The 25215-nt window shown below is 53.5% G+C and overlaps 1 protein-coding gene across 1 annotated transcript; it reads left to right on the top strand.

Moving 5' to 3' along the window:
• On the top strand, positions 1 to 24899 carry KIAA1462 (KIAA1462 ortholog). Its single transcript, XM_012654834.1, has 3 exons — positions 1 to 286; positions 14743 to 18431; positions 24255 to 24899. Exons 1-3 carry the CDS (start codon positions 12 to 14, stop codon positions 24287 to 24289), a joined length of 3999 nt encoding a protein of 1332 aa, XP_012510288.1. The 5' UTR covers positions 1 to 11; the 3' UTR covers positions 24290 to 24899.
• The last annotated feature ends 316 nt before the right edge of the window (positions 24900 to 25215 follow it).

Raw genomic sequence — 25215 nt, 5'->3', positions numbered from 1 at the left:
GCCAGGGCACCATGTACAGCGTGGAAGACCTCCTCATCTCTCATGGATACAAACCGTCAAGAGACCTCCCAGCACCGCGCGAGGACGACCCTGAGGGACGCCAGCCAGCGAGGACAAGGACGCGAGCTGGCCACGGCCTGCTGAACGGGCACGAGGATGGCCCTGCAGTCTCTGCACATCGTCAGCCGTCTGCGGGGAAAGGACGCGTGAGTGACACTGAAAGCCGCCGCAGCACGCCGAGAGGCCACGGGGAGCCCCCAGGAGCTTCTAGAACCTCTGAGGCCGGGTAAGCTTCGCTGGTAACCTACCGATTTCTTTTGACATGGGAATTTGGCAGTGGGTTACGTGTAAGTAACCCTCCTCATGTTTGACAGGGGCCGGAACACTCCTTTCCACTGGGTGTCTGGGGTGCTCCAGCACCTGGCGTGGGGCCCGGCCACCACGGCCCTCAGCACGTGGCAGCACGTGCACAGATCCTGCCTGCCAAGTGCTGCGTGTCCACGGTCTGCTTCTTGTTCCCGTCCAACCTCTGTGTCTTGCCTCAGACAGGAATCGTGTGGGACTTTGCAAAAGCTTCTTCACATCCTGGCCCATTCGGCTTTCTTATTAATACATTTCAATGTTCTGTCCATTACAGAGAGTCCGAGAGGGGTCTGTATTCCCCACCTTTGTGAAGAAGGAAACCTTTCTTCTTGTGTGTTTGTATCATTCCATTGGTGTCTGACCCATCTTTCCCTTGCACACACACTAGCCCTAATGTGGGTGTCCCTTCTGAATACAGCTTCGTCTGCGGGTGTCCCTTATGACAGAAAGAGGGGCAGTTGGCTGGGGGAACAGGCTGGTGGAAAACGGGACTTCCGGCGGCTTGCCGCAGAGCCAGCCCGGGAGAGGAGCCCGAGACCCTCCTCCAAGCAGCCTGAACCTAGAGCGAACCTTTGTCATGACTTCATGACACTGTGTGTGTCTCATGCTGCGCTGGGGCCAGGCACAGGTCGGGGAAGGAGCGTGCGGAGGAGGTAGAGCGTGTTTCCTGACTGCACGTCACCCTCCAGAGAGGGCAGAGTGGCCCGGGGAAGCAAGGGCCTCTCTTTAGGAGAAACAAGCAAACGAAAAGATGGCGACTTGAGTTTGATGGGAATGAACTAGGCTTCCGTGGTGAGAGGTCGACTTTTCACAGAAAGGATGTTCCTTGTCAGATGACAGTGTTCAGGCAGAGATGGCAGGGATTTTGTTTGTGTAGTCAGTGCATTTAATACCTTGCTTGCTGGGCGAAAAGCAAAGGTGAGAGCCCCTCTTCTTGCCTGGGGTGGTAAGGACAGGTTTGTGTTGCCACATCCGATCCCTGCTCTGGGGAGGGGCAAGGGAGGGTGTCCCTGAGGGAGCCGGGCAGGAGAGAAACCAGAGCGGAAAAGGACGGGATGCTGTTTTTCTTTAACCTTGCGCTGCAAACTCACGCCTGTGTCCGCAACTGGCACGGCTTAACTCTCTAATCAGCCATGGTCCCTGGAAAACACTCCCGCCACGGATTGGCGAGAGGCTGCTTGCGGGCAAGCTGGCTGAGGGTGAAGACGGCCGTGATGGCGGCGCGCAGCCTTGGGCTCCATTCTGTCTCTCCCGGCTATTTCCGGTTGTGCTGAATGTATCTGTATCTTCCAGCTTGGATTTCAGGGTACTGAGCTTGTGCCTTGTCTCCTAGTTCTTGTGTGTTTCCTAAAGAGCTTATTACAGCACTGGGCACACAGTGGGTATTTAAAGTGTGCTGATGAGTTCAGTTTTCACCCCCGGCCCCCTCCATCGTAACAGCTGTTGAAAGGCAGAGGCTCAGTTTCTAACAAGGCCCAGACCGGGCCCGGGAGTCCTACGAATGTGCTGCGTGGGTTATGTGGGGTCTCTCCGACTGGAGGGGCCAGGCCAGGGTTGAGTGCCAGAATGGGAGGCACAAGAACCCTCTTTAGAGTTCTATGTGGGCAACGTGGCGCCCAACCTCATCCGTGACTTGTGTAGAACTTTCTGGCCCCTCATGTGGTAGCAGGTTCCTAAGAGCCCCGAGGGCCGAGCGCCTGCCTCTAGGTGGGTGGGCACAGTCAGATCTGCAGGCAGCTTCCTTTCTGTCAGGAGTGCAGTGCTCAGATAAGTGGCTTTGTGTAGCTCTAGGATGTTTTCATACGCGGCAGAGTTCTCAGCAGAGCTGGCCTCTCCTCCACGTTTCTGAGATGGGCTGATGAACTTAGGAGGTGTGCCGTTGGATTGGAAGTTGGCCCGCAGGGAGGACGGAACAAATGTGTGCATGTCTGCAGACTCCGTGCCAGTGCCTCAAGCCCCGGAGACCAGCTGCAAGGCCCCTGGGTTGAAACGAAAAGACATTTTCATTCTTTAGTGGCCCATAGAGAACTGAAGATAGGAGGCGAACAGAGGTAGGCACGGAGCATTGTTTTTCCCCATTAGAAAAAGAAATGCTTTGGGAGGAAATAAATAGGCACCAATAGTCAACAGCTTAAAAGGTTTTTGTAGAAAGAGAAACCAATAATACGGTGGCTTGTGTGGGCTGATTCCAGATGAACAAATGGTGCTCTGCCAGATCCTAGCCTTTGGTCACTTGAAAGTGTAGCTGTGGCCTTGCAGCCTGTCCTGTCCCCTACCGTGACCTCTGCCAGGCTGGCTGTGGGTCCAGGGCCACACCGGGCCACCCAACTACAGCCCGTCGGGGTGACGTGGCAGAGTCCCGAGGGCTCCTCTTCTGCAGCTCCTCGGGCGGGTCGAGGTGTGCCCTGGAGTGAGTCTCCACATCATGGCCCGTCCTCCTGCCCCACACACTTCCTGGGAAAGACAGGGATCAGGGTGGCTGGGAAGGCCGAAGGGGCTTTGTTTTATTCTGGCAGGATGGTGGCGACGTGGGCGTGTCGGCGGTGTTGTTACTTATAGCCGGGGAGCGTCGTCTTAGTGCATTTCGTGCTGTGGCGACAGGACACCACAGCCTGGGTAATTCACGGTGAGCAGAGGTGTGCTGGCTCACGGTCTGGAGGCCGAGATGTCCAGTGTCGAGGGGGCGGCGTCTCGTGAGGGCCTTCTGGCTGCGTCGTCCCATGGCGGAAGGCAGGAGGGCGAGAGAGAACAAAGGGGGCCTGACCTCGCCTTACCCAGGGCACCCGTCCCCAGCCTGGTGGAGCCCTCATGGCCTGATCTCCTCCGAAAGGTCCCACCTCTCAAAACCATTGCGGTGGTATTTCAGTTTCCATGTGAGTTTTGGAGGCGACCAACATTCAAACCATAGCAAACATGAAGCCCAGAGGATGTCAGTCAGTGTGGCAGTGGAGGGAACCCAGCCCGGGTCACAAGTCCCCCGAGGCTGCCACGCCTGGTGGCTGCCGCCCCACAGCAGTGCTGGGCCTGCCTGGCCCCTCCGCGTGTGAAGGCCTGTCCAGTGTTGAAAGGGGGGCTCAGTTCTGCGAGCCGCTTTCACGGTGCCCTGTGCTGGCGGCACCTTCCCACTCCCGCGTCCTCCGCCCTCCTCCGGCACGTGTGGACGTGCGACAGCTCTCGCAGCACGGCTGCGTCCCTTCCTGTCCGGGGAGCCGTCTAAGGAATGCACCCTGGCCTGCCCACTTGAGCTAACGCACACAGTACGCTTTTCTGTGCACGTTGTCAAGAGCTGCATAGATGGAAGGTGGTGTGAGCTGTGATCTGGGGTTTGGCTAGAACATCAGGATTCTCCGGTGAGAATGTCGGGGCTTATTTTTTCCCACCTAACAAGCAGCATCAACTTAGAAGAGAGTTTCTTATTTAAGAGCTGGTTATATCTAATACAACTTCTACTTAAAAAAGGAACCCAAATACGGAGCTTTGACTGGATTTGCAAACACGCAGGACCCTTGTTTCCTAGCTTGCCGAGGAGGCTGTGCTTCGAGCTTTCAGCACCGTTGGATGGAGTAGCACTGAGCACGTGGGACAGGAAGAGAGTGGCCATTCTGTCGTGAAGAGAGCCTGTCAACAGTGAAGTGGTGGAGAAGAGCCCAGAGTCAGTTCTTGTTTGCACAGGGTTTATCCAAATTCACGCGTGGAGAGGAGTTGTTTTGGAAGCTCCGTGTTGATGTGTTAGACCATCCTTCTTACAGCCGGTAACCTGCGAGCGTTGAAAGCACAGAGGACGGGCTCTGCACCCAGGTCCTGGGACTCACTGCTCAGGGCCTTCCCTGGCCTGTCGTCTGCGTCGTCAACCCCAGCTCTTCAGCAGGCACCCAGCTGCCACACGCGGCCACCGTGTGCTCCCTGCTCTCGAAGCCCTGTCTGGAAACGCCCAGCGCCCTCGCCACCCCGTGTCAAACTGCAGAGCCCACGCCGTCAGTTCAACTTTTTTGGGTTCCTTCTATTGAAATTACTTTTTCCTATGAATTCCTCCAGCACTTTCTCCTGGCCTCCAGGATTGTCAGCTATGGTAATTTCATTTATCTCTGATGTGGCTAAATACTATTCAAGAATTTTGCATTTAAACACTATTTTTTTTTTCAAACCAGTTCACTGGATGAACCTAGCACTTACCTGCCAGGGCAGGTGGGTGAGTGCTGAGTGTTGTCGAATACTGGGCCAAAATGGGATGGGGGGAGAGGGTGCTGCCAGCGACTTGGGTGAGGCTGGTTTGGGAAGGCTCCTCTCCGGGCAGGTGACGGAGCAGTGTCGGTGGCTTCTGTCCTGACATGTGAACTCTTGGGGAATGACCAGGGAGCAGGGAGGAGAAGATAATGGTCATAGACTCGGAAAACTTCTAGTGGCTGAATAGTTCCTAGGGTAAAGTTCCTGTCCTTTCGGTTCCAGAAAGTGGAACGTGCCTGGTGGCAGAGTGGGAGGTGGTCTTTGTAAGGGTACAATGGGTAGGCACATGGGCCGGCAAGTGGAGAAAGACGCCCTGGCCTCGTAGGGTGTGGGCGTGACAAGGCTGGCAGTTGGCGTCTCCCTGGGTGGCGGGGAGAGAATGACCAGACACGGAAACCCGAGTGTCACCCGTGGCAGGGGCTGTGGTGAGGACAGTCTCCAGGCCAGGGGCTGACCACGTACCCCAAAGCATGATCTCTTCCCTCTTCACAGACCTTTCACTAAGTAACTCCAAAAACTTGGCCTTTTCCCTGCTTTTAAGGCATTTGCTTCACAGAGAGCTCAGCTAGATGCTAACCCACTCCAGCAGTCTCCGTGGACAGGCTGTGATGGTGAAACTGGCTGCAGGCTTTGCATGACGGCCACTGTCAGGGTGCAGAGGACCCCACAGGCTCATCCAGAGCTTGCTAAACACACACACACACACACACACACACACACACACACACACACACGTATGCACGCACACACACTAAGAGGAAGCGGGCACGGGGGAAACGCTACGTGTTATCTGCCCGTGGAGGAAATCGCATGCTTGAAATGCAAGTTGCCATAACTAAATAACACTTAGCTACCATTGAAATATGTGAAAGGCTGTTATCGGGCACTCAGGGCTTCCTTAATGGGTTTCCTTGGCAATAGCATAATCAGAGGAAGCTGTAAAATAACTTAACCTAGCGGAGGTTTGAATCTGAAAGTCGCACCGTCGTCAGCCCTTCTCTGCTCAGCCCCAGGAATTCCGGTAAGATGTTTTGTGAGTTAGCCACGAGGATAACTTGTCCTTACCCCCTGTCATCGCTGGCAGTCGTAACTAATGAGAGACTTAGAACCCCAGAGAGCCTCTGATGTGGTGGTCTGGGGCCCTCGTCTTGGGAGGTTTGCGTTTGATCAGTAAACATCCACTCTCGGTGGTGCTGCTGGCCAGGGTAGACAGTCAGTCTTCAGGGGCTTTTTAAGCTTCTCTCAAATCATGTCCTGCTTGTTATAAATGGTTTTCCAAAAAAGGAGTGCTTTAAGCCTAACATCCGTTTCTATGTATTTCTTTCTCTTTACAAAATTAAAAATCCACAAACATGATTTGCCTTTTAACTGCTTGTTTCATATCGCAAGCACTAGGCATTGGTGTTTTGACCCCTGCACGGGGAAAGGTTTCTTGAGCGGGCTCTCGGGCACGTGGGAAGGTCCAGACCTGCTTCCCCCACTGTCCCTGGCACGGAGACACTTCCGAGGCACTTTGTCCTTGTTCGTGAGCAGTGTGCCCTTCCAGAAGGGCCCGATGCTGGTCCTCTCTGCTGCACGTGCTCCCGCGTGGCTTTCCCATCACCAGTTTCCCCAGCAAGAAGCAGGTTGGATCCTTGGAATGTGAGATTTCCGGAAGCGCGGTGGTGAGGAAGTGCTTCTGGAGTTCTGGGGAGACGTCAGCGGAGCACAGCCTAGGACGTCATTCGTCTTGGTAGCCGCGTCGTCACTAAGAGGAGGATTGTTGGCGTGGAGTATCTCCTTCAGCTCGAGAATGGATGAGTTAGGGAGCTAGGAGGTGCTCAAGGGAGAGTGGACGGCAAGAACACGAAAAATGGGTTCAAAAAAGACCCACGTGGGTCCTCCTGTGCAGTCGCTTTGCCTCGGAGACGACTGTCCCTCTGAGTTCTTGATGAAGAGCTGAGATCTGGACTAGGGTCTGGCTGACGTGCTGCCACGTGCCAGCTGTGGGGCCCCAGGGCCTTGGGCGGCTTCCCTAGGGTGTCGTCGTCGTGGGAGACCAGGCTGCAGGGCCCCAGGCGCACTTGTCCCTGGGCCGCCTTCCCCGTCTCAGGACTCTGCGTGGCTTCCAAAGAGCCAGGCGTCCGAGGCACAGAGAACGCTTCGTGGATACTGGTTGAATAAGTGAATGAACGAATTGAATGAATGAATGAAAGCGAGGGCGGCGACAGAGCGTGGAGGGGACAGGGTGGCTGTTTTCTGTGTCTGTCTGTGGTGCTCTGCAGGCTCTGCAGGCTGCGCTAGTGAAGGTGGTTTAACGTGGTGAAAATCTGAGACGTCCTTATTAAAGAGAAAATATGAAAATACCGAAAGACTCTGCCTCGCCTCCTGGGCTTCAGTGAGAGAAAGCGGACGGGAGCTCGCTGCTCCTGCTCCACTTCAATAAGCTGAGCGTCGGTTTGCTCTCCAGTGTCCCGTGGAAGCGGTGCCGCTGCCCCTCAGAGAGCCCCCATCCCGGAGGGCAGTGTCTTGTCCCGACTGTGAGCCGTCTGCCTTTCCTGCTGCTGTCCACGCCTGTTGATTACAGCTGAGAAAAAGACGGCGCAGATCTAAAATAATCACCACGTTGAGACAGACGCCACTCCTCTCCTCGCTTCCCTCTGCCACCCGGGCCCCTCTCTAGGTGGCGCCAGGAGGTGGAGTTTGGGGATTACCCAGCGCCCCTGGCCCTGCCTGAGAAAACACCCCGAGGGTGGGCTTCCCGGTAGCTCAGGGAGGCCCCTGCGTCGTGGTGGGATGCCAGGGGACTGCCGTGTGCAGGGCGGGGCGTCTGTCAGCGGGTCCTGGCATGGACAGGAGCGTCAGCACGTGTCTGAGGGGGCTTCTGCTGAGTCGGGGACTCCAGAGCGTCTTCTCGCCTTTCAATTCCCAGTCATCGGTGTGGCCCTGCCTTTTTAATCCGTAAAGCAGTGGCTTATTTAAACAGCCGACGCGAGCAGAGGTGGGGTTTGTGGCACAGCTTTCTTCTCCTGGAAGTGCGGTTGTAGAAAACATGCTGTTCAGAGCTGCCGTGGCTGGCCGCGAGGGGTTCCAGCACTCTCCGCGAGGGACAGCTCAAAGCACACAGCCAGCACCGGCCTGGGTGGCCCCGCCACGCCCACCTGCCTGTTCTCTAGGCATCATCTTCCTGCTCCCTCCACGCGGACCTTATACCTCCTGCCTGCACCTGTGGTCCTTCCTCACCTCCCGCTTTTCTCTCCTGTTCCTTCTCTAAGCACAGGCTTGTCAGGGGTCCGCATGAACGAGACTTGACTTCGGAAGTACCCCCTTCCATGAGTGGTTTTCCCAGTCCCATTTTGTTACCTGAATTAAAAAGATACACTACTAGAATTTTCACCACAATCTCTAAGATTGCTCCATCTTCATATCAGCACCAGCTGCGAACTTACTAATTCATGAAAAGGAAGCAAGAACCCCAAACCCCAGTCCTCGAGGCAGGGCCTCTGGAGCCCTCGTGAGTCTCTCACTCACCTTGCACGTGCAAAAGCTCTTTACTAGACCTTGCAAAATCGAAAGTCTAAGTTAAAGTCCTAGCCCAGAGGTAATTCCAGAAAACTGCTGGCAACCACAAAAGAGCGATTTGGGTCCGTTTCTAGCCATCAGTGTTTTAGAAGTATTATGGTCCTGTGGCATAGCGAGTTGGCGCTGCAGCGGGGTTGGCTTCCAGAATGGCTTTTTTTTTTTTCTCATTCTGAGCTCATCTTTGTGGAAGCCAGACCTAAGCCCAGGAGGTCAGAGCCTGTGTGGCTGAGGAACTGTGACCTCAAGGGCTTTCAACCAGGTTTATCAGTAGGCCCTTTTCCAAGGCGCGTCCGACTTAGTTACCACTGTGTGCATTGATAACTCGGGCGCCTTTGAGTTGTTTGCCTGCACCCCTCGCTCGTATGTCTAAATGTAGCATCATTTATGAGTCTAAAAATTTATTATACTCCCTCTCGCAGGCCCATTATTATGTTTGTGTATTTTTTTTTTTTTTTTGAGACAGAGTCTCACTGTGTTGCCCAGGCTAGAGTGCTGTGGCGTCAGCCTAGCTCACAGCAACCTCAAACTCCTGGGCTCAAGCGATCCTCCTGCCTCAGCCTCCCGAGTAGCTGGGACTACAGGCATGCGCCACCATGCCCAGCTAATTTTTTCTATATATTTTTAGTTGTCCAATTAATTTTTTTTTGTATTTTTAGTAGAGATGGGGTCTCGCTCTTGCTCAGGCTGGTTTCGAACTCCTGAGCTCAAACAATCCGCCCTCCTCGGCCTCCCGGAGAGCTAGGATTACAGGCATGAGCCACCGCGCCCAGCCATGTTTGTGTATTTTTAAAGAAGTAACAAAAAAGGAACCTCCTGGAGTAGTCTGCCAGGTACTTTATCTCAGCTGCACCTGTGCTGTTTGTCCTCCACAGTCATCCGCTGGGGCTGTAGAAGGCAGGCCTAACAGGGCAGGAGCAGTCTGACTAGGCGTTGGTGGATTTTCTGGCTACGGTTCTGCCAGTGCAGCCTGCGATTCGTGTTCCAGTTGGACTGTGCTGAATAGTGATGTTCATCCATTATGTTTTCAGAGCGGCGTTGTCTTTTCTGACCCATCTTTAATTTATGCTAACCTCTACGCTGCAGTCTCAATCTTCCCCTGGCCCCTTGATTCCCCTATCCAAAATTAGCCAATTTGTTACCCTGTTTCAGAGGTTATTTGCAGTACACCGAGGCATGCTGAGAAGCGAAATTGCAGGCTTCCAGGCCGGACGAGCATTAAGAGCAGATTCTGCAGGGGAGGATGTCTGACCCCGTCACGGCATGTCAGGCACCTGACACTGGGGCGGGTGACTATAAGCTAAAGAGATGCCGTCTGCCAACCCAGAGGAGAAAGCTTCTCCTCCATCTTTTTTTTTTCATACGGACAGTCTTACTCTGTCACCCAGCTGGAGTGCAGTGGCACAGTCATAGCTCACTGCAGCCTCAAACTCCTGGGCTCAAGCAATCCTCCTGCCTCAGCCTCCCAAATAGCGGGGACTACAGGCTACAGCCACCACGACTGGCTAATTTTTAAATTTTTGGTAGAGCCAGAGTCTCCTTATGTTGCCCAGGCTGGTCTCAAACTCCTGACCTCAAGCGATCCTCCTGCCTCAGCCTCCTGAAGTGCTGGGGTCACAGGTGCGAGCCTGGCCTTCTGGTTCTTTATGTGATCGCTGCGACCTTCATGCTCTGCTTGTCCATCTGGGTACCAAGGCCCGACCTCTCTGGAAGAGGAGTGGCTTTTGAGGGAACGGGCTGGGCAAAGTGCTATAACCATCCAGAACGTGACGCAGGGTTTGAAGGTGACCCACAGCAGTGGGCACCTGCCAGACTGCAGACCTGGGCACCAGGAGGAATTGCAGAACCGGGACATGGCTTTGGGGGAGTCTCCCTGCCCCCACCCTGCCCATCACACTCAAGGACAACTAACTGGACTTTGGGGGCCGCCCACGGAGGTCCAGGTTTGGGATTTTGTTCATGGGGGAGGGAAGGGTGACTGCGATGTCTGCTTCACTTCCCACGGGACCCCGGCTCAGTCAGGCACACAAGAAACCTCTACTCATTTTTTTTAATTAAACCACACATCTATGCTGTGTCCCTGGGCGTCGGCCCAGCGCTGGCTGTAGCTGCCCAGACGGCAACAGTCAGTGCGGCTCATGAGGCCCTCGGAGTCCGCTGAGAAGATGATTAGAGCGTGTGGGACACTGGTTACAGCCACTTCGGGTCCTGCCATTCTAAGTACACTTGCACTCTGCTTTAAAAGCAGGGCATCGTTTTTCTGTTGTGGTTGAGAACGAGCGATGTGAGCTAACAAAGTTCTCCTGACTCTTCTCATCATTAGCTCTCGTATGTGCTCGAATTGGTTTGCTGATTTTCCGTTAGACACGTTCATGTTTCGAATATTTCCCAAGAAGTTTTTATCAGTTATTTCACTGGCCTCGTCTCTTCTCTCTGTGACGAGATGCGGGGCTGTTAGCGGGTGTCACTCCCGTCTCGTCTCTGTCCTGTTGGCTCAGGAGTTCTGTGTGGGGCCCTGCTCGTGCCAGGGAACTTGTTGACGCGGTCCGTGTGGCTGTCACGTGCCACTTGGGTGGCCTTGTCTTTTTTCCCAGCCTGTGTTAATGTGTTCGGCATGTTCTTGTAAGAAGTCCCATTGCTAACTTTTTTAAAAAACTGTAAATTATTAGTTTGATTTTTCTAAAAAGAAAAATCTCATCTGATTTCCTCAAAAGTATTAAAAAACATACTCTTGGCTTTGGAGCTTGCGAGATCGCGCTCATTTCGACTGGTGGCGGGCGTCCTGGGGCGCAGCCGAGAGGGCGTCCACACTGTGACTCGTCTGAAGGAGGAAGTTGCCAGAGCGATCCCGCGTGTCCCCTCTGGTGCCGGCCAGAGCCTGGCTCTCACTGGGTACAAAATAGATGTTTATTGATTGAACATGTTTATAGTTTTCTATGTCACGTGGACTATATCTTAAAATAGATTATTTAAAATTTCCCAGATGACTTGTTATTTTCATTAAATTGGAATTTTGATGGATTGTGCAAATAGAGGAAAGTTTAACCGAGAATGCTTAGCCATTTTGGTCAGTTACGTATGTCGCTCGTGAGCAAGTTACGGTGGTAACGTAACATTTTGGGCGGAGAAGACTGACCACGTTCCCTCTGTAGAAAGTGACAGCCTGTTTGTATTCTTGCCCTATTTATGTCGTTTTGTATCTGTCTGGTTCTGCTCACGGCACGTACGTGCACAAGTAGCGCCTCGGGGGTCCAGCCACCTCTCTCAGCGCTCTGGAACCCGAGCGTCAGTTGAGAAAATGGGCCAAAGCCACAGAGTGCAGTTTTGTCCTGAAAGTCGGGTATTTCCGAGGGATGCTCACAGGACTGTAAGGAATGAGGGTGGCGCTTGATAAAGCCCTGTGGCATAGGAACCCACTTCCACAGTGGATCTGTGACAAACAGGACATCTTATTAAGCTGTGGTTTTTAAGTCTTGCCCTTGGACTTTCTGTAGCCAGTAGGTGCTGAAGACTTTCGATGGTGCGTCTTCTACAGTGTTTCTCAGGGTACTGACAGGTGGTCACACAGCTGCCCCCAAGAGAAGGGACAGTGGCTTCTGGAGCTGCTAGGCTGGCTCACCTAAGGGAGTGCTTGCTGGTGGGGGGAGGCAGCGTGCAAGGAGACCACAGCAGCTCCCAAAATGACTAAACCCTGTAGAAACTGACCCAGGAAGCGCCCTGCTCAGCGTTCGAAACCTAATCATTCAAAAGGTGATTTCAGTGACAACAAAAGCAAGGAAGAAACGGTGACCTCCTACCACGCCCAGTGCTGAGGCAGCTCGCACCACAGGAGTGGTAAACTCAGAAGCATTCAGGCTGCTCAGTGGCAAATGCTCTGCCTCAAATTGACTTTGAATATTTTCTGCCTTTTCAGCCCATAACTAAAGCTTTGCTATAAGCGGCTGCTTGATAAGTTATCAAGGGGTGGGCGTGGACACAAGATTTGAGGAGCTGCCCTCGCCTTTTAAGGCAAAGAAGTAATTCCAGAATAAGAATAAGGATATTAATTTTGCCAGGGCTCCTACAGAGCGGCGGCCTCTGCCTGTGCGATGGGCTGGCTCTCCGGCCGCCTTTGCGCACTGTCGCGGCACAGCGGCCTTGGGGCGCCTCTGTTTCTAACGTTCCCGCTCTGCTGTGCCCCAGCTGAAAAGCAGGCTGTGTTGGAGGAATCATCTACAACCACCAGATATGGTTTAGTGACATCTAAGCACATGAAAAAGAAAAATTGACCTTCCTAGCAATCAAAGAAATGAAAGTTAAAATAATGACAAGTTATGGAAAGAAAATAAGCAAGACCAGCTCTCCTCTGCACCGCGGGAGGGACTGTGCCTTGGGATGGTTCAGCTAAGGTCATGGCAATACGTATGACATGATGCCCCACAGTCTGCCCGCTTCCTTCTGAGGGTGCGTTCTGAATAACCTGAGACCTGCATCGGGTGTTTGTGAACAAAGCATTCGAGAACAGAATCCACACTCGTGTCCCACATCTGGGCAATGCTTAAGTTAATCTTATCCATGTAGAATACTATTCATCCATTAGAATTAAGCACTTGAGGAGTTTTTTTTAAAGAAGTAAAATGCAGGGTTAACTGAATGGGCTTTATGTTCACACTTCTTGGATTGGAATTCTTTCCCAACTACTTACAGAGTATGTAACTTGGGAAAATTGTTTAACCTGTCCATGCCTCAGTTTCCTTATCTGTAAAAGGAAATAATGGTGGTTGTAAAGTTTAAATGAAGTGCTTTATTTGGCATACTTAGCACAATGCACGACACAGCCTACGTGCCCAATAAATGTTAGTGTTAAGCAAGTTACTTCTGTGCCTCAGTTTCCCCCACTGAAAATGGGGACGATGGTAGTTCCAACCTCAGAGGGACGCGGGCAGAGCTTAAATGAGTTAATGTGCAGAAAGCGGTTGCGGACCCAGCACACAGGAACTACTGTGTAAGTGTCGGCTGTTTGTGCTCTAAGTGTTGGGACACCTAGTAGACTGCCGAGACCGCTGCGGCTATGTGAAAATCCACATCCTCCCACACACGGAGACTGGAAGATGTACATCAGAGTAACTAGCTGTGAGTAGACAGACTACGGCGACTTTTGGTTTTGTACTTTCCTGTATTCTTCCAACACTCATTTTCAACAATGAATGCATATTCCTTTAATAATTTAAAAAACAAACAGCAATTTCAGACTTGAAACATCCTTCCGCTTGGTCCGTGGTTGGTCAAAACAGTCGCGTCCTCTGAGCTGCTTTCCAGTAATGGTTTTTCTCTGGTCTAGTCCTGTCTCTGGTCATTGTAGGGAGCAGCTTAATACTCCTGTGCAGCGTAGTGGTGTTACTCAGACACCTTCTCTGGTTGCATCAGAACCGCGATTCTGAACTCTAGGCGCGTGCTAGAATCGTTTGGGGAGATTTTGAATGTTCCGGTTTCGTCTCCTCTCTAGACCTGTTAAGTGCACATATGCGGGGCTGGGCCCTGGGTGTCTGAGGAAGTTCTGATGTGTTGCCAGGTGGTGCGCAGCTGTCCTTGTTGGACACCGCCGTCTCCTGCCTCACAGAGAGTTTCGCTCCAGTAACAGAACCCCCTCTTCCTCCCGTCAGTCTCACACTCAGCCCTAGCGGTATTCCCCAAATCTCCTGAGGATAAGGGTCCCTGCAGATGCTTGTTAAGAACGCAGATGCCTGGGGTCTCGCCCACACCCACCGGATCTGCACTTTCAGGGGAAGAGGCTCGGTCATGTGTGTATTTCACAAGCCCACTGGATGTTCTTACCAGCAGAGAAGGGTGGGGACCCTGCCGGGCTTCAGTTCTCAGCCTTGGCTACACTCTGGGACTGTCCGGGAGACCTGGAGAAATTCTGACGTGTGGTTGCTGCCACCCGCTGTGTCCCCCACTTCCAAAATTCTGCTGTATCAGCATCTAGGGTACTGCCCAGGCTCTGGAATGTTTAACGTCCTTCTGCTTTCTAGTGTGCAGTCACTGTTGACAGCAGCCAGCAGTGATGGTTCTCAAAGTGCGGTCCCAGGACCAGCAGCGTCAGGTGTCACCTGCGAACTTGGTAGACACACAGGTTATGAGCCCCATCCAGACCTACTGAATCAGAACCTGGGGATGGAACCCAGAAATCTGCATCTCAGCGACCCTCTCAGTGGTCCCAGTGCTCGTTGAAACAGTAAGAACCACCGCTCTTGGGCAGGTTCCCAGACACCCCAGAGATTGCTTGCTAGGTTTGGGCCGAGCCAGGAAAGCGCTCCACGTGGTCCAACCCACACTGCTGTACGGTTTGCCCTTGTCCCCTCGGGCATTTTGAGGTCGTGAGGGCCTTGCGGTCTCTGGAGCACACCCAGCATCCCCGTGTTCTTGTGGGAAGCCCCCGAGGGCAAAGCACATGGCTGCCCTCCAGCCACAGAAAGTAGGACATGTGTTCCTTGAGGTTGGCAAGTCCTGTGGTTGGGAACCAATTCTTCACAGGTGCTGACCCGAGTGTGGTTTCAAACACCAGGGAGGAGAGCGTGTTTCTTCTGTGCCTAATGTCCGTGCTTCTTTGTTTTGCAGGTTTTATAATCAGCCCACCTCGGCGTGGTCCCCCCAGCCCCAGGCTGGCAGCGGCCAGGTCTGTTGGAGAAGAGGAGGACGTGAAGTCAGTAGTGTGCTGGGCCCACGGGGCCGAGAGGACCTGGAGGTCAGAGGGATGGCCCAAGCCCACAGCCTGCCTGGCCACATGAGGGAGGGACCCTGGGAAGTCGGAGGAAGGACCGAGAATGTGGTGAAGAAGGCAGTTTGGGAAGAAGAGCTGAGAGTGCCAACTCCTGCCAAGTGGCAGGACGTCAGCCTGGGGAGCTGGGACCAGCCCAGGAAGGTAGGGAGGCAGATGTCTGATGGCAGTGCGGAGAGATTGTTCCACGACCTGTACCCGTTCATTCGAGGAGAGCATGTGCTGAGCTCCCAGAACAAGAGGAAATCCCAGTCGTTGCCTAGAGTCCTTTCCCCTGAGAGCCTGAGCTGCACGGACATTCCCCTTCCGCTAAGCGATGGACGTTTACCAAAAATACCACCGTGTCCTCCAAATTGTGCCCCGAATCTGGAACCCACAAGGCACCCGGAGAAGGGTGGTGCCTCGGTGCCTTTGCCCCGGCCTAAGTTTGGGAGACCCCTCAAGCCCCCGTCTCATGGCTCGCACCAGCCGAGCAGGAGAGGCGTGGAAAACAGCGACCCCCAGGACGGCCGGCAGACGGACCCACACGTCTCTAGGCGCGAGCTCTGCGCATCCGACTCTGGCTTGGAGCCGCCAGTGTACGTGCCTCCGCCGTCGTATAGGTCGCCCCCGCTGAACATCCCAAACCCCTACTTGGAAGACACGGCTCCCAGACCTCTGACTGAGAAGGCTGGGGCTGGCGGTCAGCTTCCTCCCGGCCCCCTGGGCGCTGGGAGCGAGTACGGTGCGAGCCCCCGCTCTCCTCGAGGGCCCCCTGCACACCCCCGAGCTGCCACCGCCTACAGCAGCTCCGTTCAGTACATCCCCTTCGACGACCCTCGGATACGACACATCAAACTGGCTCAACCGCAGGGCTTCTGCGAAGGAACAAAGCTTGATGATAAGTCACGTGACTCTAGTCCCGTCACTCCCCAAGAGCCACCTCGTGGGAAGATGCAGCCTGAGGGTGCCATGCTGGACCCACGGAGCCTGACACCCCCATCAGGGGATGAGAGGGACCCTGGTGCCAGACCTTGGTGGCTGTGGGACCAGTTCCCCAGGGATGGAGAGCACAGCGGCCTCCCCGACCAAAGAGACCCCTGTGTCGCGAGAGGACAGCGGCCGGACGTGGGGGGCAGCCAGCGCAGACACGCGGAGGGCCAGGTTTCCTCCCCAAACTCGCAGGGCGACGGTACCTGTGAAACGCAAGCCAAGTTCAAAAAGTTCGAAACTGGGATTCAGACCAAGAAAAGTTCAAAGAGAAAAACAAGCGAGACTATATTTTGTTTGGTTTCCATCCCGGTCAAATCCGAAGCCCATCTGCCCGACACAGATACGAACAACAATGACTTGAAATGCGGCGCGGGCGGAGCGCGCGGGCTCGACCCTGGCGTGGCGCTGCAGGAGCAGAGCTTGCTGAGCACGTCTGCCACCGACCTGGAGCTGCAGGCTCTCACGGGAAGCATGGGTGGGAGGACGGAATTCCAGAAGCAGGATCTGGGGGGGCCCGAAGACGACAAACACTCGGTTGACCTCAGACTCCTTCAGCTCGCGCCGCACAGAGCGCTCGAGGGCGTGGGCTCTTGGCCAGGCCACCAGTACCGCGACCAGCAAACGCAAACCAGTTTCCCCGAAGAACCGCAGAGCTCACAGCTTCTCCAGGGCGCGCAGCTGGCAGGGTCGAGTGACACGGCGCCCACTCCAAAATGCCCGGACCCCGCAGCCTCCGGAGCTCAGACGCACCCGGTGCTGGCTTCCGGTGACCACAGGCAGAGGCCAGATGCTCAGAACCTGAAAGGTCAAAGGTCCCTCAGCCCATCTGGCAACAGTGTTTTTTCAAGGACGTCCTCGTCCACACACCAGGCACCTGGGCCAAGAGCGGGCTGGAGTCAGCCCCGTGTGGATGGCCGTGGGCCCCGAGCCAGCCCCGAGCCCCGGCGGGAGGTGGTGAAGGGGGAGCCCACGGGCCCGTGCAACAGCAAACAGCTGTTCGGGCAGTTTCTCCTGAAACCAGTTAGTCGTCGCCCCTGGGATTTGATAAGTCAGCTGGAAAGTTTTAACAAGGAGCTTCAGGAGGGGGAAGAAAGCAGTAGCGGCAGCAGCGCTACCAGTGAGGACAGTGAGGCGGAAGCGCAGTGGGAGGACTGTGCCGACTCCAGACCTGGGGATCCCGGCTTCCCTGGGCTCAGCCCGGGGAGGAGGGTTGAGCAGCAGCGGGGGGTGTGGGTGCCGGAGGGCCCTGTGCGCAGGGCGGGAAGAGGCGAGCATGAGTCTGAGAGCTGGAGCGAGGAGTCTGGGCCTGGCCGCCCTCCGTCCCTGGGCCCCTTGCAGGCAGAGGGTGGCAGCGGGGACTCTCCCTGGTCAGCAGACATAAGCTTGAGCGCAGAGAAGAGACGCCAGGAGGTTGGCAGTGCAGTGAATGAGCCAGTGGTCAGCCCAGCACCTGTGCAGGGAGTGACGTCTTCAAGACCAAGTGGCACAAAGCCAGCGTCCCCATCCTATCCCGCTGAGCCGAGGGAGCCCCAGGAAAGTGAGAGACTCCCCGGCGCTTCCACGTCTGTGACACCCGGCTCAGCAGGCCCTCCCGGGGTGGACGGGGCGGGAGAGAGGGGCACGGTGCTCCCACTCTCCCTGACCAGCAAGAGCCGCGGGCTCTCGGCACCAGACTTGCGGTCCGTGGGGCGAGGGCAGAGCGCCAGCGAGGCGGAGGGGTCTTTGGGGGAAGCAGTAGAAATCCCCCCGGGCGAGTCCCTGCAGGCGAGGGCTGCGAGGATCCTGGGCATCGAGGTGGCTGTGGAGTCCCTGCTGCGGGGCACCAGGAGAGCAGGGCAGAGCCGGCCTCCCGAGCCCGACGCAAGTGCCTGCTGCCCAGAGTCCCCCGGGGATGACCCGTCGTCCAGCTCGGCCACGTCCGATGGCCCCACGGTGCCTGCCGACGCCTTTTATGGCAGGAGGAAGTGCGGCTGGACCGAGAGCCCCCTCTTCGTGGGGGAAAGGGACAGTGCCAGGCGGGCTCCCCTGGTGTCCGAGCACTCAGGTGTGGACGGGGCCATGGCCTGCGACGCCTCCAGCCCCGAGCCTCGCCTCAACCCCTTGGAGTCCAGCTCCTTCGATCAGCAGGATGTGGGGGTGAAACCTCCCTTCAGGTCCACTTTGTTCCATTTTATAGAAAGGACCCCAAGTGTGGCGGGCTCGGAAAAGAGGCTCAGAAGCCCTTCCAAAGTGATCGAGAGTTTACAAGAGAAACTGGCCTCCCCACCTAGGAGAGCAGACCCCGATCGCCTGATGAGGATGAAGGAGGTGAGCTCCGTGTCGCGGATGAGATTCCTCAGCTGCCGGAGCACCGACTCCCCGGAGGAGCCCGAGGACCTGAAGGCCGCCAGGGGCCAGCCCGGGCCACCTGGAGGCTTTGTGTCGCTGAGCGGCGGGGACCGGGCGTGGAGAGGGGGCCACTCCCTCTCCGTTTGCAAGGAGGGCGTCTCTCGGGGAGCAGGTGAGCGTCCGGCAGCACCAAAGGACGAGCACGTTGACCAAGACTTCTGGTGCCCAGGTGAGGAGTGAGGCGGAGGGCGGTGTTCCCTGTGTGCTTGGCGTCCTTAGATCACGCAGCAGGCCAGGGTGGTGGAAGCTGTAAATCTGCATGTTCAGAAAAGACGGAGTTTGACCCTGTGAGTTATTTTATCGAAAGATTCCTCCTTTTCAGAAAATTGCCCCAGAAGCTTTCCTTAAGAATCAAGATCTTGTAGTATATTTTAAATGATTATATTTCCATAGAAATTATCCGTGCAAACAGTTATGTAAAATTATCTACATAAACAACGTTTTGGGCCTCTTCGTGTGAAGAAGTCAGTCATTGAGGAATTCCAGCATTGGTGCAGGCACCTCGATAAATCTCACTGGAGACCGCAGCATTTCTACCCTGCGCTCTCCTCCTGGAATAACAGGCGTTCACCCGAGTAACCCGCACTGCTCTTTATTAACCTCATAAAAATGACATCCTGGGTTGATTCAACAAACTGTCCCCTTATGCCGTGTCTTGCATTTGCAGAATTCTTTGCCTTCCCATTTGTTCTGTTTTCACCACCACACCAGTCACGAGACTTTAAAGGGTTTACTCGACAAAATTAACAGTTTGTACTTTCTCAACACCCCACCCCCAGAAAGTCCACCCACCAGCTGTGTTTCTTAAAGTCGGCTAAGTTTTGACTCAATCTGAGACAAGGCGTCCTGCAGGTCTGTGGGCCCCTCCCCGTCCGCCTCACCCTGGTGTGTTTTGGAGCCTTCTCTGATTCACAAAACCCCAGGGCAGTTTCCCATCATGGTAGCAGTGATTTTCCCCAAACAAGATTCCACCATCTCAGTTGACACAGGAGACCCAGAGAATTCTTGGCATGTCTCTTTCAGATACTTTCTTCAGAGGCTGGGAATCAATCAATTCTGTGTCCTAGAAGTGATTAGAAGAAGAGTTGAGATAAATATCAGAAGGTCTGCATTGTAAAAGCACAGCCGGAAGGGACCTTCTGTCACTCAGCCCGGAGTCCTTTCCACAGTAAGGGAAACTGCCCCACGAGAGTTTGGGGCTACCCCTCCCGCCCGCGCTGCCTCCCACAGGTGGTTCTGCTCCTCCTACTCCTTTTCATTTCTGTCTTGAAATCCAAGACTTTGGAAATACCTGGAAACAAACCGTTGTTTCTGCTGGAAGAATCCAGAAATTTTTATTAAAAAAAAAAATCTACTTGGGTACTTCTTAAATTTCCCCACAGATGCGGTATGATTCTTAGGGTTGCCAGCCAGTGTTGCCCTGTCCCTTACGCAAAACACGTGATGGAAACACTCCACTTGGCAGGCTCCGTGGGGTGCTGTGGTTGGCGAGGCGGGTCTTTGCTGAGGAAGTGAACAAACGCACAGAGCCTTTGCCGTTACAGTGGAAAAGCATCACCTGGCCTATTTCTTGAGCTGTTGGGATTTTTTTTTTTTTTTTTGTAGGCTCTGGCCTCCTCCCACCCCCCAAAATACGCCCACTCCGTTTTAAGGACCAGCTAAAACTTGGCATAGGCTTCTAAAGTGAGTTTCCTCATCTATAAAATCAAGATGACTTTATCAATCCTACGTCTTTCTGAGAATTGTAAGGATTTTAAAATAAGACAAATCCTGTTATAATAAAACACCAGTTTGTAAACATTAGCTATTTCTGTGTCTCAGTTCACGGACCCCAATTTCAGAGAGCGTTTGGTAACATGAAGTTTCCAGCTCGGTAAAGCACTCCCTCAGTCTTTAGCCTGCCCGTTTGGCATGGGAATGGAGTCCAGACGGTATCTGAAAACCCCCAAATGATGCAAATTTTAACTTTAAAAGCCAGCCATTAAAAACATCTCCCTTGTGACCTTTTAATTTTTTTTTAACTGTAGTTACCAACGACTAAAAATTTTAATTATTTTTCCCCCTCCCCATCTGATGCATGTGTTAATATACAATAAAATGGCCCCAGATCTGCAGGCGGAGAGCCACTCATGTGGACAGCCACCTCGGGTGTCCTCAGGCACAGCCACGCATCGCTTAGTGATGGGGATGTGCTCTCATGGATGTGTCGTGTGTGATGTCGTTACTGTCTGGGCGTCACAGGGTGTTTACGCAGGCGTGGACAGCGGAGCCCGCTGCGCTCACGGGCTGTGCGGTGGCCGCGCACCTGTGCGGCACGGCACGTGCTGGATACCGCGGGCAGCTGTGACACATGCAGCGTTTGTGCACCTCAGCGTGTCCAGACGTGGAAAAGGCGCGGTAAAAATATGGTACGAAAGATTAAAAGTGGTCCACCTGCGGAGGGCCTGACCACGAAAGGGGCTGGCGGGACCGGAAGTTGCTCTGGGTGAGTCAGTGGTGGGTGAACGTGAAGGTCTAGGACGTCGCTTTGCGCCACCGTAGACTTGCTGAACACACACACGTGGGCCACGCTAAGTTGATAAATAAAGTCGTCGTGCTACAGTATTACGGCGGCCATGATGTCACTGGGTGACGGGAGTTTTCAGCTCCGTTATAAGCTCACAGGCCAGCGTGGCACGTGTGGTCTGTGTTGTTACGTGGCCTGTGACTGACTGAAGCGCAGGGCAGCCCTGGGGACGCTGTCCGACCTTCGCTTTGCTCGGTGGCCCTCGTGAGCCTTCCGTGGGGTGGTTACCGGGCCTCACTTGAACAGAGGTAGTAAAACTTCTGACGCGTGTCCCCTTTTCCACTCACTGTTACCTCACTAGCTAGAGCACAGCCTTGTGGCATGTTGCCAGGAAGCTGTGGGGCTCGGTTTTCCTTCTGCCGAACTTCGTCGTGTCACGTGCAAGCCTCCTCGCCCCACCCCTGTCCCCGTGGCCCGGTGTGCTGGAGCCACAGCCCACTGAAACCACACTCCACTCTGGAACTCGCGACCACCTTTAGTCCCCTGCACCCCACACCCTTCTAGAACCTTTTTGTCTGTGTTGTATTGTACCAGTCCTATCACGAAGTGCCTTTGTTTTAGATTAAAGTTGGTCACTGCAGCTGACACCTCTTTTGTGGTCTTTTGTAGCTGTGGCTAAGAAATCAGCTCAAAACTAGTTCAGGTCACAGACTCCCATCTCTGCCGGATGGGATTCAACAGTGCAGTCACGGGCCACGGGGGACACAGAGCCTGCTGGTTCCACCAGCCTCTGCTGCAGACGCTGTTACTGGGCCCACGGGGGAGGATGAGGAGGGAGATCTGGGTAGGTCTAATCATTCCACATGGGCCAGACATTAGCACATCCTCCAGGACAGCAGGGGCAGGCCTCCGTGGGTCGTCACCAGCTGAGACAGCCCACGGGACACAGGGCTGTACATGCTCTGGGGAAGCACTGCGCCGTCCCGTGTGGCAGGCCTATGTCACATCTGGCCACCGAGCACTTGCCGTGCAGCTCACTGAGCTGTGCCATGTATGTAAAATACACACTGGATTCCAAAGACTTTAAAAAGGGGCCTAAAACATCTCAATAATTTTATATTGATTACATGTTGATAATATTTTAGATCTATTTGGTGAAGTAAACGTTAAAATTAATTTCACCTGTTTCCTTTTATTTGTTTTAACGTGGCTACTAGAAAGTTTACAATAATGTTATGTGGCCCACGGTGTATTTTTATTGGACCCAGACGTCCACGAGCTGAAGAAAGAGCCGGTTCTGCGGAATCCCGTCCGCGGCTTCCTGCGTCCCGGCCCCCCTGCTTCCACTGCGGGGTCGTGGGCAGCGGGCCCGTTCCATGGAGGCGTCTCTGGTGCACCCGGCACCGAGGGCAGCTGCTCAGTCCCCCTTGTCTGTGCCATTTGAGGCTCAGTAGATGCTCAGTCTCTTCCAGGCCTTCCACGAGCCACAAGTGTGACCTTTCCACATTCTCGCCCATTAGTGACCTCGAGTGTCATTCTCAGTGGAGAAAAACACACCGTTGCTCACAGGAGGGCCCCCGAGATCGGCACACTGGGCAGCTGATTGAGCACCGAGATGCGGAGCTCAGTGGGCGCTGCCTTGTGGTGTCCACGGGGCTGGGGAGGGTGCGACGTTAGAGGCGGCTAACTTGCGTGAACCCTGCTCCCCTCAGCCAGATCAGCCGTGGGAGCAGTTAACGGAGTTTGGGCAGGAGCAGACTCCTCTCCCAAATGCGGACGCCGTCCCCTCCAGGCCGTGTGTCTGACTCAGAGTGCTCTAAACACTGTCCTGGTCGTTGCCGTGGTGGTACCCATTGTATCCCAAAGGCCCTGGGGCCATGTTGAAAAGGAATGAGGAGGACGTGGTGAGATATTTTGCTGCTGGAGAAATTGGAGTCTCTGTGGCCTTCTTAATGCACAGCTGCCCACGTGGATTTCAGAAAAGATTGTTTTGTAATTGTTTTTCTATCAAATTGTACCATCCTTCCAGATATTTTTGGTAATGAATCACCTTTTTGCACTGTGCTGAGCCTTGCTTTTTTTCTCTTTTTCCCTAACTTTATCGAGGTATGATTGAGAAATAAGAATTATATATATTTCAGAACACGATGTTTTGATATACGTATACATTGTGAAATGAGTACCACAATCAAGCTAGTTAATATAGCATCGCCTCAGATAATTCCCATTATTTTGAGTGTTTGGTGAGAGCACTTGAGATCTAGTCTCCTAGCAAATTCCAGGTACACAATACAGCATTGTTAACGATAGTCCCCACACTGTGCGTTAAGTTCCGGTACTTTTTCATCTTACAGCTCAAGATTTCTCCCCTTTTCCCCACCTCAGCCCCTGGTAACCACCATTCTACTCTCTGTTGCCATGAACTCAACTTTTTTATTTTAGATTCCACTTAGAAGTGACATCATGCCGTGTTTGTCTTTCTACATCTGGCTTTATTTCACTTACCGAAACATCCTCAGAGTGCTCATGTCGTTGTAAATGGCAGGATTTTCTTCTTGTTAAAGGCTGAATGGTATTTCATTGTGAGTGTGTGTGCGCGCACACCGTGGTTTCTTCGTCGATGCCTGCGTTCACGAGCGCTGAGGGCCAGGCTGCGTCCGTGCCGGCTGCTGTGCGTGATGCCGCAGCGAGCACAGGAGTGCAGATCTCTCTTCCGTACTGAGTTCCTTTCCTCTGGACACACCCAGCCATGGGATCGCTGGGTCATAATGTAGTTCTAGTTTTAATTTTTTGAGAAAATGGCAATCGAGGGTTATTGCTGTTTTGTATGGTGTCCCGTTTTGGAAACCCAGGTCATCTGGGCACAGATTGGAGTTTCTCCAGTGCAGGCAGGCAGCAGAATGTATCAGTGTGGTGGCCCAGACTCATACACACCTGTGTGTGAAGGTTCTAGAAGCCTTGTGCCGACAGGTGAGCACCAGTGGCTATGGGAGACAGGAAGTGTCTCTCTGCCAGCTAGGTAGTGAGGATGTCAGGATCCCCACACCTTCAAGGGACAGTGTTTGATCACAGAGATGCACATTCTAAAGCAAGCTTTCATTAGAGTTGTAATTTGCCAAAAAAGAAAAAAGAAAGAAAAGAATTCCTCGTTAGCGTCAGCCAGGCACACGACTGCCAGTTTAGGGACATCGCATTCATAGTGAGTTACATCCACGGTGAACAGAAAGGGGCCATGAAGACACTGAGCCGCTCGCACTGCCCATGTGGGTTTGGGTTCTGACCACACGTGTCCTAAGAACAGCCTTTGACAATAGTTTCTTACTCCTCAGTGAAAACAAGGTTGTGGAAATGTCTAAAAATTAACTTTTATATGCTTGCGGATTTTGCTCCCTAAACAAATGTATGGTCTGAGGATTCAACAGAAAACAGACCAGTTGAACAAACCACTAATTTCTTTTCCGTTTTTCCTTTTCTTTTTTTTCACAGATTCGTATGACCCCAGCCGAGTGGAAAGGGTATGATGTGACGCCAGTGACGCCGGGGCCACTCTTGCTTGTTAATCGCGCGTTCTCTGGTTTGGTCTGCCAGCCCAGCTTGCCCACGCAGAGGCCAAAAACTGCCGGTTTTTAGCGTCCCGACACATCCTCTCCCACCGCCACCAGGAAACTCGCCATCCGCGCGGAATCGCTTCGTGGAGATCGAGCGCTAGCCCGTCGAAACCATCTGTTCTTACAGCATGAAGATCGAATGCCCGTAATTAGAAAAGAGTTTCCACAGAAACTCGCCTTACGGACGGATGGGTTCGGCCAGGCTGGCACATGGTTTGGTGGTACCTGGTTCCTGTGGGAACCTAAACGCAGAAGATGGAGCGAATGATTCCGAAAGGACCATGAATGTCGTACGTCCCCCGGTGCGTCTCCATGGCCTGCGGCCTGTGCTCGCGTGGAGGGGTGTGGGAATAGGCCACTGCCAATGTTTGCGCACTTTCATTCCGGGGGAAATGTGAATGAATACGTGTGATCCATTTCTAATCAATTTGGCCTTCTGCTGCTGGAAGTGACTTCACTTCTAAGTAACTTGCCATCAGAGAGTAAAAGCAATATCTTTTAAGTTCCTAAAAAAATGTAAAGCTGTACTGTAATATCCTAAGAGTATTATTTATCGGGTGATGAAGTACTTCGATCACTTGCAAACATGCCATGGTCTGCTTTGCACTCAGTAGTATCTATTTTTATTTTCTGTATGGGTATTTAGAAATTCTTTATATGAAAAAAAAATGCTGGTTTAAAATAGACCATTTTAACAAAGTAACTATATTTCTTTTTACAAAAATGCTATTTTTCTATGATGTAAACAATTGTTAGGTGGCAGATTTTTAAGGAAGTATTATTTTATTTAAGAGTCTGTATCCCTTTGTGTGAGAGGAACCCAAAGAGGGTTCGCTTTT

Source organism: Propithecus coquereli, unplaced genomic scaffold (assembly GCF_000956105.1).
Source record: "Propithecus coquereli isolate 6110/MARCELLA unplaced genomic scaffold, Pcoq_1.0 Scaffold45, whole genome shotgun sequence".
Classification (NCBI taxonomy): domain Eukaryota; kingdom Metazoa; phylum Chordata; class Mammalia; order Primates; family Indriidae; genus Propithecus; species Propithecus coquereli.
Note: the sequence above shows the minus strand (reverse complement) of the source record. Positions and strands in the feature narration are given on the sequence as shown.

Excerpts from the sequence above, each read along its gene's own strand:
- KIAA1462 (XM_012654834.1), top strand. The coding sequence starts at position 12 with ATGTACAGCGTGGAAGACCTCCTCATCTCTCATGGATACAAACCGTCA. Across the intron at positions 287-14,742 it reads TCTAGAACCTCTGAGGCCGG|GTTTTATAATCAGCCCACCT; the intron begins GTAAGCTTCGCT and ends TTTGTTTTGCAG. Across the intron at positions 18,432-24,254 it reads CCAAGACTTCTGGTGCCCAG|ATTCGTATGACCCCAGCCGA; the intron begins GTGAGGAGTGAG and ends TTTTTTTCACAG.